The sequence below is a fragment of the Hordeum vulgare genome, chromosome 3H (assembly GCF_904849725.1).
Source record: "Hordeum vulgare subsp. vulgare chromosome 3H, MorexV3_pseudomolecules_assembly, whole genome shotgun sequence".
NCBI lineage: Eukaryota > Viridiplantae > Streptophyta > Magnoliopsida > Poales > Poaceae > Hordeum > Hordeum vulgare.
The window spans coordinates 196,210,290-196,226,034 of record NC_058520.1 but is presented as its reverse complement, the minus strand read 5'-3'; the positions used below and the strand labels follow the sequence as shown (position 1 = coordinate 196,226,034).

The 15,745-nt window shown below is 46.3% G+C and overlaps 1 protein-coding gene and 1 long non-coding RNA gene across 3 annotated transcripts; one reads left to right on the top strand and one right to left on the bottom strand.

Annotated features, from left to right (window-relative positions):
• The first annotated feature begins 3,980 nt into the window (after nucleotides 1-3,980).
• LOC123443498 lies at nucleotides 3,981-7,835 on the top strand. 2 transcript variants are annotated; one of them, XR_006630685.1, is made up of 8 exons: nucleotides 3,981-4,769; nucleotides 5,185-5,285; nucleotides 5,371-5,994; nucleotides 6,067-6,350; nucleotides 6,437-6,640; nucleotides 6,740-7,036; nucleotides 7,119-7,199; nucleotides 7,293-7,835. It is a non-coding gene; the product is annotated as an uncharacterized LOC123443498 (long non-coding RNA). The 2 variants fall into 2 exon arrangements; XR_006630684.1 differs by having other exon boundaries at nucleotides 3,982-4,769; nucleotides 6,078-6,350.
• A 3,786-nt stretch (nucleotides 7,836-11,621) lies between these two features.
• LOC123443497 (phosphatidylinositol 4-kinase gamma 1-like) lies at nucleotides 11,622-13,690 on the bottom strand. The gene is made up of 2 exons (XM_045119882.1): nucleotides 13,140-13,690; nucleotides 11,622-13,028 (listed from the first exon to the last, which is right to left on the bottom strand). Exon 2 carries the CDS (start codon nucleotides 12,986-12,988, stop codon nucleotides 11,738-11,740), a length of 1,251 nt encoding a protein of 416 aa, XP_044975817.1. The 5' UTR covers nucleotides 12,989-13,028; nucleotides 13,140-13,690; the 3' UTR covers nucleotides 11,622-11,737.
• Between the last annotated feature and the right edge of the window lie 2,055 nt (nucleotides 13,691-15,745).

Below are 15,745 nucleotides of genomic sequence, written 5' to 3'. Positions count from 1 at the left end.
GATTCTCCTAATGACGTGATCCAGTTATCAAGCAACAACACCTTGTTCATAATTAGAAGACCCTGACTATCTTTGATCAACTAGCTAGCCAACTAGAGGCTTGCTAGGGACAGTGTTTTGTCTATGTATCCACACATGTATATAAGTCTTTATTCAATACAATTATAGCATGGATAATAAACGATTATCTTGATACAGGAATCATAATAATAACTATATTTATTATTGCCTCTAGGGCATAATTCCAACAGGTAGGCCGTAAAAGTCCTTGTAATCCGCATCTGGACCGGTCCGAGTATAGCTTAGGTATGTTCCATCCGCGATTTTCAAGATTGGATCTAGTCAAGCGCCTCATTTAATATCGAGAAGATCGACATCTTGATATTTTTTGTATTTGACCTCCGTAGCTTCCGTGGGGGATGGGAGTTTGGCAATAGCTTTGTGCAGTTGTCCGGGCGTAGAGCTCGGATCTGGGCTCGAGGCCAACTCTTCAAAGAGGGAACCGAGATCATTGCCGGATAAGAGACCCGAAGTCAAGGCTTCGGGATTTCGGAGCTCATCGGGCAAAACTGTGATCTTAACAGGGGGAGATTGCTCCGGGTGTCAGTGGAGAACTCGAGGGTCCTAAAACTTATCTCCTGGTCGGGGACGATACATTCGATCTGGCCGAGGCGGCCGGTCGAGTCGGCTCGTAGGGTGAACCTGCCGAACGTAAGAACCTGCCCGAGGAGGAAGATGTCCCTGTTGCTGATTCATTCGCTTACGATTAAGCGGGCCATCAATCCTTCTAGTGATCCAACAACGGAACACTCAATGAAAGCACCAATGTCAGTGTCAAAACCGGCGGATCTCGGGTAGGGGGTCCCAAATTGTGGACCTTGGATCGATGGGTTGCAGGAGATGAAGGAGATAATATTTACCCAGGTTCGGGCTCTCTTGAGGAGGTAAAATCATACGCCGTGCTTGATTATATTGATGGTGTATGAGGATTACAGAGTTGATCTACCTCGAGATCGTATGAGCTAAACCATAGATGAATCAACTTGCCTATGCATATGAAACCCTCTCGTTTATATAGATACCATGGGTTCCTAGGGTTACATACAACTGACCTCCAGCAAGGGATACATGCGCCAATCTAGCCTACTAAACTTGGACGACACGCCAGTCTTTAGAGTTTTCCTTCCTGAATACAAAGTCGTCATCCAGTCCAGTCTTCAATAATACATCCCATACGGCCGGCCTCTAAAAGATGGGTCGGCCACCAGAGGACCTCTTAATCCAGGACTCCCCCACGCGTGGCTTATATAGAGTGCGCCACGACTGGCCGGGCCTCATTACAAGGGAAAATTAATGCAAATAACTACGGAAGTTACTAGAAATGACAGCTCTAACTTCACTTCATGTGATAGTTACTCGTAACACACGTCTTCACTTCACTTCATGTGATAGTTTAAGTATGTAGACGTTGTAGTCCCTTCGTTGCCAATGCCTTGCTGCAGTCCGAGTGTCGGGGCACATCCAACTGACACGACACGATCCGAGTGACCGCGTGCGGGATGAGTGAAGATACGCTTGCTCGAGTGAGGTAATGACTGCACTGGTGGCTTTTGGGATGCTGATATCCATGTAGGGTCTTGGGGAGGCCTAGGGATGCATGCCCATAGGACTACCATAATGTACAACCCCGTCATGCATTAAATTCCTCACTTCTCCTAATATTTGTGAGGAAATATGGAATCTCAATCCTTAGCAACAATCGATCATTTTTTGTAAAATCCTCAGCATAAATTTTAGCAAGTCTAATAAGTTTGTCAATGTTAATTTTTGAGAAATTGTTTGTTGAATCAAGACAAGACATGCGGTCCACTAACTCAGTGTTAACCTCATTGAATCGAAGGTTCATCTCAGCGATAGTTGCATCAATAGAAACATAGAATATCCTAACCATGAAATTTTGATGTCGAGATACCTTGTTCTTGTTGTGAACTGATTGACCCACAGCCCCAACAAGATCATCCATACTTGGCACATTAGTGCCATGTTCCACAGAGAGGGTTTCAGCTTGGTTGCACAATGACTCATACCCATTGTCCCTCATATCTTGCAAACCTTCTTTCACATCCAAGATCAAATGCATGGCCTCAATAACATCTTGATTCTTCCTCTGCAAAGCTTGTGATGGCATGTTTGTGGTCTTCAACAAGTTTATCAAGAATAGCATAATGAACACAAATTCAAAGCACTCCATCTTCGTGATCAAAACCTGAAGCTCAACCTTGACAAGTGTGTTCCCGATCATCGTCAACTATGATTGCTAACACATCCACCAATGCATCCCACATTTTGAAAATACGAAGCAAGGTTCTAAGATGTGAGCCCCAACGAGTAGCTCCTAGCCTAGCTAGGTTACTTTCTTGATGTAACACAATTCCACCTAAAATCTTACCATTCTCCATAAATTCTATCAAGTTATCATGATAGTTTGCAAGCAATGCATATTTTCTCTGCAAGATGAAGACACCCGAGTCACTATCAATGGAAGATAGTTGAAGAAGTCTCCAATGAATATATATCATTGAGCTACTGTGACGACAACAAGTGCAATTGATGGGTAAAACAATGGATGAAGAAAGCATATTGACTCTCATCTCTAATCAACTTTTGTAGACCATTGAATTCCACTCTCATATTCCAAGCTTTATCATAACCTTGTCCGTAAAGCCTAGAAATAAGCAACCCATGCTTATCAAACACACCAACCAAAGCTTCTTTAATTCCAGTGGATGTACACTCTAATATGTGCTTAATTGCAAGAAATCATTCTTTAAGCTCCCCATGATCATCCAAAAATGTGCACATTTAGGTAGTTACAAATTAGAACACAATCAAACAATAATGAAAACGTAAAAGAACAATGCAAATTCCAATGCATTACCTCAGAATCACTGCAATTTTCTCCTTTGTTGAGCAATCTCTAGCCTCGTCAAGAAGCACCAAAAATTGCTTAAGTCTAAGCTCATCCTTGATGACTTCTGTAACCTCCATTGCGCAACATTCAGAAAGGTCCTTCTGAATTTCTCAACATATCATAAGTGCATTTCCTTTACCTTTATCAAATGCCTCCTTCACATCATTCCTTTTGTCCTTGTACCAGTCCAAGAACTCCGTGAAATTGCCTTTGTTGATGGAATTGGAGGATTCATCATGTCCATGAAATGTTTCCCCTTGTGATATGAGATACCTTGCACAATCCAATGACGCACTCAAATGGATTTATAGGCTATGTCAACCTATTTATTGTAAACAGCTGGTAGCCACATTTTCCCTTTGATTATTGAAATCATCACACAATCCTTTACCAATGTTGTGGTAACTCGAAGGCCCACCAACATGTTTATGGAAATTTTCCAAAGCTGATTTCCAACGTTTGTAACCATCTAGTGTGAATACATCATTTCCAAATGTAACGGCTTTTGATTGTTTCTTGAAAAGGTAACAACAAAATCAGAAGGTAGCCTCCTTTTTCACACTATATCCAAACCAATCAAACCTATCTAGCCATTGTGGTTGAAAAGATCTCCAAATTTTGCCATCCAATTTGGCCTCAAATTTATGCCCCTCTTCTTTGTTTCTCCCTTTCAATACACAGGTTCTCCTAACTTCACTTCGAACTTCTGGGGCATAACTTTCTATTGGTATTCGATCTGTCGGATCACGAAAATTTGACTTGGATGAAATTCTTGTACAAGATGCCTAGGTGCTAGTTCGTTTATGCTCTCATTAGTCGGGGGATTAATACTCTCACTTGAGGGAGGATTAGCTCTCTCCATTTGAGTAGGAATATCTAAGTTTACAATGGGGGCGGGTTCGGGTTGTGTGCGTTCAGGTTTAGGTGGAACAGGGGGGTTGTTTGAACTACTAGCAAACCAATTGTGCAGATTTTTTTTCTTCATTTGCAAATCTACAATGAAAAATATTCATGGATTAGATGTTTATAACTAAAATATACCATTGAGATGAGTTGAACACTTAAATAAATATGTTAAAGAAGGGCAAACCTCTCGTGTGATGTGGCTTCTCGCATCCGCGCCTTAGTCTCTAGGAAGGGGCGACTAGCGCCCTGGATCTGGCAATCCGACGAGGGGGCGAAGGTGGGCTATTGGCCGACACACTTGAATGAGGGGTGACCATCGCCCTAGCTCTAGCAATCTGGTGAGGCATCGACCAGGGCGAGACCTACAACTTGGGAACAACCGAACGGGGCAGGGCGGGATGGTGGACAACAACAAGCCAAGGACATGGGAGGGAGGGAGGGACGAAAGTGCGCGGTGTCCGACGGAGAAGTGTGGGGCAGCCAGCTAGGGTTCCTGGACGAGGAGAAGTGAGAGGCGGCCGGTGGCGCGGCTACTGCCTAGCTGCCCTCGCTCGATGTTGTTGGCTATGAGCCCTACGACTAAACATGTGCAGGGATAATGCGGTAGCTGGGATTGGGTGGTGGGCTGGATTAGAGTGGTAGTAAAATTATTGTCACTTTTGCAGGGGGGATCGAACTCGTTGAAGCCCCCGGGTGGATTCGTCGTTGCGGTAGGTTGTGCAGAAGTTACCTTGGCCTGTGGCGTTTGGGGGGGCACCCAAACTCGATTTCTTCTACCTCTCGCGCATGAACAGAGGCTGGCGGTGCCTTTCCCCTCCGCTGAATCCCCATGTTTGATCTCCTTCATCCGTCCACCATTTTAGGGGATTTTTGGGGCAAAACGAAGAGGAGGGTATGCTCATCCAATCCCTCAAACTATTTTTTGCAATACCGTTGTATTTTTTACGTATTATTTGGCACTAGGTGCAACCTAGGTCTCCCTCTTTTTTCAAATTTGCTCAAGTTTGAAGATGTTCAGTATGATATGATGGAGTATATTGGTGTCTTGATGAATATATGAGAAGATTGTATGGATATGATGGGAGTGTTGTTAATCTTTATGGATGAATAATTTCTATGGCCTATGTTTTATTATTGTTCTATGTGTACTCAAATGATATGTGTATGAAATGTGGATGTTGAATGCATATGTTTGTAGAGTGCAAAATCTTTGTTATTGGGGTGTATGGAAATCCATCGTTTTTATTCCGGTGCCATATGTATTGATGTAGCTTTCATTAATATGTTTGCCATTTATATTGTGTTAGGATGGTAGATGATGAGGACAATGGGCGCGTGTATACGGGAGTTGACATTGCTTTCAACAAGGACCATCGTGCCCACGCTATCGAGCGTGGACAGTTAACAAGTGAAGCCATAATAATTTTATGTCATTCTTTCTTAAAGAAAATATTGTTCTAACATATTTGTTCAATTTTGACACACACTTACAGTCATGCGAATGAGGAGTCACACGTTAGCTTGCCAGATGGCATATGACATGTGCTATGAGCCCTTCTTCAAGTGTGTCGAGCTACTACAAGTTGTCCTTCAGTTCAAACGTGTTCCGCCGGTGATGAACCATCCAACCCTCACATCATTGCTTGATCATTGGCGGCCGGAGGCACACAACTTTCATCTCCCTTGTGGCGAGATGAATGTGACGCTCAAGGACTTTGCCATGATCACAAGGCTTCCCATCGACGGCCACACTCTCACTGAACGAGTGGACAAGAAGAACTGGCGACACAGGGTTATCTCTCTCATCGGGGACTGCTCTACCTTTCTTTCTGAACAGGGAAACACTCACAATAGGATAAACAGTGTTCCATTCGCCTGGCTCGAGACCCATAGGTCCTGATGCCCGCAAGGTCCGAACAAGGAGACAGTGAAGAAGTATGCCCAAGCGTAGGTGTGCCCGCAAGGTCCAAACAAGGAGAAAGTGGAGAAGTATGTGCAAGGTCCTTTTTGGAGATTGCTTAGGAGACGTTGCTCCTTAGATGTATCTTGACTTCTTGGACAACTCGGACGAGCATTACAACTGGGGGTCTGCTGGGATCGCCTACTTGTACCATCATGTAAGTGCAGTACTCATTAACTAATTATGCTAGTTCATCATAAACTTTGCTATGCTAACAAGGAATGAAAAGTTGGTTTGCAGCTCGACGATGCTTGTAGGAAAACAAGCCAGAAACCATGCATGGGTGGATGTATTTGGGGCCTATCTATTTGGATGTGGGAGCATTTTCTACTTGGACGTCGTGAAAGGGATCATGATTCACCGATACCGTTGGTAGGCCTTGACAATGTACAAGATGTTTTTCGACTCCCTACCGTGGCATTCTCATGGGATAAAGTTAAAATATTTTGGAGAAATAAGGAGTCCTTGTACAAGAGCTTCATCAATGAGATGGACAACCACAAATATCGTCTGGTATATATATCCATCATTTAACTTTCTATTAGCTTTCTATCAACTTTTCATGGAATACATCGGATCAAGTAACTACCTATTTACAGGTTAATTGGAGGACTTACGAGGCACAAAGGGGTTTTATGTTGGACCAGATGTGTACGAGGGACATCCATCTTTGGCGGATCAGGTGCCCCCAGATATGCATTTGCTGTCGAGTGGCATCTACAACATCGAGTGGCATTGAAATTTGGTAGGCGACGACTCACCCCACCGGTGAATTCAAGCACAACTAGATTCGAGCTCCACAAGTGAGACGCATAACCGAAGCTCTTTTAACCAATGCTTTGCTGCCTACATTTGTTTCTTATGCTTTGTTGTTTTTTGTTATATGCAATGTGAGACGACAGAGTAATCAGAGTGTGACTGAGTGGGGACAACACCATTCTAGTTATGTCTAGATGTGGATAGAGAGGCTAGGTTCCATAGAGAGTGCTATGGTATTGTCGGATATGAGGGAGTTCAAAGAGACACACCTGAAGTCGTATGAGAATGGAAGGCGATTTTGGTTGCGTTTGAGACCGAGGTGGACCAACACAGATCTCGTTGAAGCTCACGTAAAGACTGACTTGGAAGATGAGTACAACACCATGGTGAGAAGTACACAAGGTGAATATAGAGAGTATGCGCCAATGACTGATTGAGTGGTAAGTATTTTTAAACTATGTCGGGAATGGTAGTGATCTCATGTACATTATGCCCACTTTTGACCTTCTCTTGAATTTACAGACTTATGAGCTCAACAGAAGTATCATCGAAGGGTCAAACACTCTCATGGATCCCGAGACAACACTAAGGGACGCTATGAAAGTACGCACTCGGACTCCTTACCATATTGTTTAGTTCACAAATGTTTATCCTTGCATTCAAAAAATATGTATAACTTTGTAGTTGTCATTACAGTGCTCCATAACATGCTGTCGGAAGCTAGTCACCCTGCTTGATTGCGCAACCCCTGCCAACATTGATGTGCATGCTCCTGGAACATCGATGCCAGCAAGTGGAGCTCGCGCTTCTTCTAGCCATGCCGGTGGATCTTCTACGCATATCAAATCTGACGAAGAAGCGGAGGACTCGTAGGATGCGGGCCTGCAGGAGATGAATATCTCACAAATGATGGATGCACCACTGGTTTCCCAAGAGAAAAGGGTTTCTCACCCTCATATGGATCTACACTCCTCGAGTCCATTTCAGAAAATGGTGCCTCGTCGCTGCAAGAAAACCTGAACGAGGGGCGCCCAAAGAGAGGAAGAAAGTGATGCCGGCACTTGATAACAAAGTAGTGATGCGGGCACTTGATGGATAAGTACTTGGTGATGTCGAACTACTATTTGGTGACGTTGACTTTTTCTGTTTCGTCATGTCAAATTTGCAACTATTATTTAGCTCGTTGTTTAACTTTTATGGTGATGTTTAACTTTAATGTGAAATGGTGAAATTGAACTATATATTCCTCTCAATTATGATGCATATTTTCTGCTGTCAATTATTTATCCCTAGTTTTGAAAAATTAGTGTTGGTTTTAGATTTTTTTTGCTTTTATGGTTGTAGATGTGCATAATATTGTGCCAAGTCTATGGATCTGAAAGAGAATAGCGAAAATTAGCTTTGTGTTTAGGGTTTTTGTTATGGTTAGGTTAATGATAAGTTAATTCTAACAACTAGGATTATCATTTAATTGACGGTAATTATGAATTATCGAGCTATAGGATTCCTATTGTTTTTTGGTGTGAGAAGACCAAAGAGGTGGTGGACAACCTTGAACGTCTAGCCATCAAGGAAGTCATGGAAAAGTGGGTTAGAACTTTCAATGACGTGATTGCAGCTGGGAAGGAATTTCAGATGTTCTTTTTGTAAAGATGATGATTACCCAGAAGAGTTTTTACTGGAAAAAGAAAAAGACTCGCGTGAGCTATAGAGGATCGAAAAGATTTGTAGAGGTGATGTACCAAGGCAAATTGCATTTTGCGTGAATGAGGAAGAATTTAACCAACTCAACTTAACAAGGCCTGGCCAAATCATTGACTCGGAAATCTAGGAAGGAGTGTCGTCGATTCCAAGATAGACTGTTCGTTGGGCTTCAGTACGTGATGTGGAGGGTATCATGGATTGCGCTTGGGGAACATCCAATGATATTGAACTAGATCCTGTTGAAGCTTTCATTGGCCAAGATAATGGATGCATTGTGGACTGTTCCAAGACAAAATGTAATGGGAAGTTTGAACGCAGGAACAATAAGAGGGGTTGAAATCTATGAGATCATTATGTTATATGTATCATATATGTCATGTTTTTGTAGGCCAATTGAACTCATGTGGGATGAACCAACCTGCCAACCTTCACGAAGCATATGAGTGGGCCAAAGAAAATCACCATCGTAATATGAAGACTGACTTCACTCGATGGATTAAGAGCTGCAAGGAGGCAAATGCAGCTATCAGGTACTTTAATTCTTATCCCTTTCTTAAGTACCCTGAGAAAGTACAAGAAGAAAAGGCGAGAAAACTTTACGAGCTCCAAGAGAAGGAAGACAACTATATACACGACGTGGCAATGAAGATTGTAATTTCTATTTTCATCGATGAATACCCAGAGTTGGACTTAAAAAGGCCCGGACATGTCATTGGTTGTGCAATTAAACAAGGAAAGTCATCTATACCGAGCCGTGTTGCTCGTTGGGACTGGGTAAGCAAGATGAAGAAATTTGTTATTCATTGAACATGATCCATTGTTTTTCTAATGAATCTAGTGCCATTGCGTGATCAAGAAATTGCATGTGTTAGACTTTTCAGGGGTCTTACGCAATTTGAAGCGTAATGGGCTCATGTGTGTCATTTGAACTATTGGTTGTTGTATGTCTTTCGAACAAGCGTATTTTCATTTGGACTAATTGATGTGTAATTTTCATTGGACAAGTTGATGTGTAATTTTCATTTGGACTACTTGCTTTGTAATTTTCATTTAGACTACTAATGTGTAATTTTCATTTGAACTATTTGTTGTATAAACAACAAAAAATAGCCATTTTTCATACCCTACCACCATTGGCTAAGGCGGTAGGCCGCCATAACCCACTGCAACTGGCAATGACGGTAGACTACGGAACGCTTACGCAGATGGCCAGACATGTGTCTGACGGTGCACGCCACTCCCTACTAGCGCTGGCTATGGCAGTAGGCCGCCATAACCTACGGCCACCCAACCATATCTTGAACTCTTCTAAGCAACCAAACTTGATGCCTTTCTTCAAATGAGCATTCTCCTACTCATCATTGGGTTAAGGGTCACCGACCTTCGGTCATGGTGTTGGTTCAAGCAACCCCAATCTCATGCCACCATCAACAACGACCTTGTCGGAAGACTAAGATCACGAAACAATGGGGCACCTCTTTCCTTCCCCATTACCTTCTTGAAAATTCCATTTTCTTAGGAAGTGAGTATATACTCGTCCAATTCCTCCGTCGGACCCTCGTCATCCGAGTCATACCCATACATACAACTATAGGGGAGGCCGTGATCCATGTCTTGCTGGTATAGAACCACATCCAACTTACCAAGGGGATTATAATGAATCTCCTCAGCTTCCTCATAAGCATCAACATGGGCATCATCATCATCAACATCAGCAAAGTGAGCTTCAACATGAACCTCTTCCTCTTGAATTACCATGGCTCTAACATTCATCTCCACTTCATTCAGTGGTTGACTAGAAGAATTTGGGACATAAACCTCCACCCTCCATCATGTATTGGGGAGGAGGCACGTCGGTTCTAGTCAATTTGTAGAACAGGTAGCTCAACCTTGGTGGCAAATAATTCAAGTGATTTGTCTTGTGATTCAAGTACTTTATCCTTGTACACCTTCCAATGCAAGTTTGAGGTGATAGACGCACTCTTCAATCTAGACTTCAACCCCACTCCAACATCGTACCTTCCAATAAGTTTAACTTCATCATTTGGGTCAATTCAATGTAACACACTTCTAATGTTCACAACCACCTCCTCATAAGTTGGGCTTGAGTCAAAAACCATGGCTTCTTCCCTTTTGTCGGCATTGCCTTAAATAAATGTCTTCTTATCCAAGTAATGTACATTCACGAGTCTATCCATCTAAATACATTGTAAAAAAGGTCAATGATAGGCCGACAACATAATATGGACCAAATAACTACTAAACATTCATGGATCAGGAAAGATCTATGCATTAAATTCAAACAACAACACAAATAACAAAATATCGTTGCTTAACCCTAACTATTTACTAATGACATTGCCTGACCTTAACCCTAAACCTACAAAAAAATGCCTAACAATAACTATAGATTGGTTTTACAAACATGATGATTAGGCATACTACACATATTCAAGTATAAAAACAACCGTATCATCCCTCAAATCCATTGATTTCACACCAAAATGACCTAAATAGGGTAAAGAATCCCACCAAATGAGATGATTCGAACCAATCAAAAAGAAAAGAATGAGTGAGGTACCTTGAGTGATGAAATTGGGCTCGATCCACCGAAGAAAACTCAAGCAATGAAGATGAATTTGATGGAGGCAAGAATGAGAGAGAGAGAGAGAGAGAGAGAGAGATGGCATAGGAGCACGGCTCGGGGAAGAAGATTTGAGGGTGAATGGGTGGTCGTTGGGACCCACCAAACCTCCTCTCATTCATTTAATCAGACTGAGTATCCTACCACCATCCGTTGTGGCGGTAGTCATACACAACCTATTGTCGTCGTGTGTGACGGTAAGAACTTATCCAGATCAGCTGAGCAGACGGTGCCGTGTACGTTGACCGTGACCCTATCGTCGTAGGGAATGGTGTTAGTCTGTGTTAGCCTACCTTCACAACGGTTGACGATAGGAAAATGTTCACGTCCCAATATTTTTCGCACTTAGTGTTAGATTTGGCTGAGCTTTACCACAAGGGTTAAAATAGTGAATTTTACCGCTAAAGGCACCCAGCTACCGTCCGGCATGAGCAGTTATAACTGTCTTAAATAAGCAACCATTTTTGTTTAAAGAAAACAAAAGTCACCCAGCTAGTTCAATGAGTAACGTTTTGTTGTCCAATGCATTGCGTTGGCATCGGTACAACGTTTGGTCTCAGATTGCAGCTTCTTCGGAAGATGGTTCCAGAGCTGCATGCTCCCCATAGCATGTCACGGCACAAGCTCACGTATACGTACGGGCGGTACGGCCTCGCCAATGTACGCACACAGACATATACGAAGTAACTCTCAAGGCTCCTCTCTTGGTTAAATCACCACTAAACACGATGCATACATGGACACCCAGCGTGCAGATGGTATGTATGTTTCATCACATGCACGGTTGTCGGAGTTAGTTCAGCGTGACGCTAGCCCCGTGCTTTTTGTCCTCGAACGCGGGCGGCAGCAGCTGCTCGAACTTCTCCATGAACGCCGCCCACTCCTCGCCACCCAGCTCCCCGAATGACACGCGCTTCGGCGACTGGGTCTCGATGGAGTCCACGGCCTTCTTGCAAAGGGCCTCGAGCGCGCTCAGCCCCTCCTCCGCCGACGAGAACTCGCGGGTCATCATGTCGCCGATGTCAGCCAAGCAGAGCCCCGCCGCGGCCGCGCGCTGGAGGAAGACAGTGCACATGGTGAGGATTCGGATGGCCGGCTCCGTCAGGGACGGCAGCTCTTCCCGGAGCATCTCGGCATCCTTGAAAGGGTCCAGCGATGCGATGTAGTCGAGCTCGGCGCCGGAGAATGGTCGCGACGACTGCGGCCAGTGCAGCCACTCGAAGTACGGGTCGTCGAGTTCCTCCGGGAGGCAGAGGCCGTGGTCGATGGGCACGAGCTCCAGCGGCGCAGCCGACGTGCTTCCGTCCGCGGCGCAGCCGCTGGTGGGCGGATTCTTGACGAGGATGTTGCCGGCGTGGCGGTCGATATTGAGGAGGCGCACGTCGAGGATTCCGACGCGGTGCACGGAGGTCACGGAGAACCTAGACGGGCCGAGCTCGCCGGCGTCGTAGTGGTGCGCCACGAAGCGCTGGATGGACGCCACGGTTGTCTCCATCTCGGGGCGGGATATCTTGATCAGTGCCGTCGGCGCGACGCTGGCGAACCCGTCGTGGTCGAGGAGGTATGCGGCCACCTCCCGCAGCACGGCCTTGCTCTCGTAGCCGCCTCCGCCGTTGGTCGATGGAGATGAAGTGGCGTCGTCGAGCGGCTTGATCACCGCCACGTGCTCGCCGGACCGGCCGTCCTTGAGCATGAAAGCCCCGCCGAGGCCGCTCTGCGCTGGCACAAGCCGCGTCCCTGACGCGATGGCGCCCGCGGCCTCCGCGATGAGGTCGTGTACGCCGCGGGCGTGGCGACCCGCGACGATCTCGACACGGGGCATCTTCTTGTCGTCCTGGGTCTGGGCGTCGTCAGAGGCGGGTTCGGCCACGGTGGTGAAGCACGGGGAGGAGAGACACCGGCGCTGCGGTGACAGGGCATTCCGTTCCTGATTGTCGCGTTCGAGCAGCGACCGGTCGAGCTGGGTGACGGAGTTGGGTCGGTAGTGCCGGCCGCGGACGGTGGGCGGCTTGAGGTCGTGGCAGTGGCCGACCGCAATCGCCATCAGGTGATGGTGGTGGCAGTAGCCCGTGGCAAACGGCCGGCTACTCACAGATTCGATCCATGCATGAAACCAACTTGCTCAGATCATATAAGGCGCATGCGCACTGTAAATTAAATCAAATCAATGGCGACCGATGACAGAAACGACGTACCTCGGTTTGTGTTTCTGGCTTGTTACAACATGTCAATCGAGAGCTAGCTAGCAACTACATCCAGGTCGAGTCAGTAGCAGCCGTCGTAGCCGGGAAGGGACGACAGTGACGACGGCACGGCGGCGACGGCGGGGGCAGGCGAAGGCATTGGCAGTACGGAATTGATACTCTTTCCCTCCACGATCAGAGGAGAAGAGCCGTACCGAATGGATCGATCAAGGCAGCTTGCAGAGGGAGAAGGGGCGTGTGCTGCGCTTCCCCCGCCGGCCAGCCGGCCACCACCACCACCCACACCGTCCCTCGCCGCCGCCCTCTCCCGGCCCGATCTTTGATTAAAGTGTTAGCTATACACCAATCTACGCAGCTTTAGTTAATCCTTGTTCCTTCCCCTTCCTTTCTTATCTTCCCCTTCCCTCCGCTGCGTCTGGGGAAAGGAAAGGAAAGAGAAGGAGCTCTATTTTTGCAACCGGGGGAGCCTGGCGATGTATATAGATCGACCATCGTGCTGTTGGGTTTCTGTTTCGGCCATGGCTAAATTTGGCGATGGCTTACCCTGTTTGGCCCGTACGAGCTACCCAAGCCACGGACGCGGCGGCGGCACAACCGTTGTGAGGGTTTGAACTTGGAAGGTCGATGTCGCGATCGAGTCGAGCGGCGGCAGGAGACGGGGAGCCTGTGGTATGCCGGATCTTGTGGAAAGTTCCACAAGTTCTCAAGTATACTCCACCAATCTTCTTCCGTTACTATTTTAACCGGCCAATCAAGGTTCATTACTTCATTCTATTCTAATAATCGGGAATGTCTAATTTACGGACACCCGCTCGGCTCAACAAGAATATGAACTTTCAAGCAAAAAATGCATCAGAATTTTCAACCAAAACCAACAGACTTTCAACCAAATCAAACAAACTTTTCACTTACCAAATTTAGAGCATGTCTAACAGCGCCGGAAAAGTTGTGTTTTTTGCACACGCGCAACCGCTTCACGCGCTTCAGCGGAGACGAAAATCCACGCGTGTGACATAAGTGGTTCAGCGCGCGGCACGAAATGGCATCACACATCGCTTATTTCGTGTGCCCGCTCCCGCGCGGTGCACACTCGCGCGCCCGCGCCGCACCCTCTTCGACCGCGCCGCTTTTGACCCGCCCGCGCCCCCGCCGACGGATTCGCCCAATGGACGGTCGCGCCGACATTCCCCTCACCCCTCCGTATGCCCACAACCCGGCCGCCGCCTCTGCCGCTGGCGCAAACCCTAGCGCGGGGAGCTCTAGCTTCGCCTCCTCCGGTGCATGGCGCCACGAATGACCTCGGCGGTGGGTGGCGCCGCGACGGCACCCGCCGTGAAGCCACGTGCCCCCTTCTTGAAGCTCCCAAATGCGGCGGTGGCAAAGAATGGCAAGGTGTCCGGGAGGAAGAACAAGGCGGCGGATGGCTCCACTAGACGACCGAAGAAGAGACTTGCAGGGCGTGCAAAGGATGTATCGGCGATCGAAGCGCCTCCGAGCTCCCGATGATGATGTGGCGCGCAACGATGAAGAAGAGGAGGAAGAAATGTCTTCAGATGAGGAGGAAGAATCGAAGGAAGAGGAGGACGAAGATGAGGGAGATGCGGCATGATTGTTGATGTGCCATTTGTTTATGTGAATTTTTATGTCGTGAACTTGGTTGGGTGATTTTGAACTTGGTAGGATGATGATGTGATGTGGCATGTCTTCGAACTTTTATGTCATGATGAACTTGGTTGGATGATTTTAAACTATGCTATGTCTTGTTTTGATGTTTGAAATATCACCATATTGTCAAAAATGAATATATTGCAAGCGTCGGTGGTCGCACACGTTGTAATTTAGCGCGCCTGCTGGAGCGGCTAGCGCGGCTATTTTTTGCGGCGGCCGCTGAAGCCAATGCTCTCCAGCGCGTTAAAAGCCGCTATTTCGACGCTGTAAAATGCTTTTAGCGCGCGCGACGGTTGTGCGGTTGTTGGAGATGCTCTAACACGTTCAACTTTCGACCCAAAAATGAATTATTTTTTTGATAAAGGATGACCCGAATATTAAAGGGGTTAATCTAAGTTATGACGCCGCTCAATGGCCTTTCCTTGCAGCGGGATCGTGCGCACTGTATTCCCACTTGATCGCTGTCGCGCTACAATACGTCGTATTATTACGACACTATTTTTCTATAGGAGAGCTATATATCATGGTTTTTCAAATATTGGCGTGAGAGCTGCCAAATTTATTGATTAGAAAGAGGTATTACAAGAACACCTCCAAGAAGGAATGCACCGCAAAAGAGCGAGTGCCAAAAAAGAATAAAGGAAAACATGGTTTATTCAAGGGAAACCGGGCAAAAATCAAAGCAACGCCTAGGTAGGCTAGGACTAAAGCACCACAACGCATACAAGACGCGAGAAGGCCAACACCCCGCAACACACACGGCCGGGCACTCAGCGCTTTCGCCGCTACCAGAGTACACACCGAAAACCATCGTTTTATCCAGACTACCACGAGCATATGAGCAACTCTCGACAACACGGGAGAGGAACGATATGTCCGATAGAGCGAACCTATGCCGCTCCGATCCTTCGAGAATGGCTAACATAGCT

Bases quoted from the DNA above. Each gene is read 5' to 3' on its own strand.
- LOC123443497 (XM_045119882.1), bottom strand. From the start codon at position 12,988: ATGGCGATTGCGGTCGGCCACTGCCACGACCTCAAGCCGCCCACCGTC.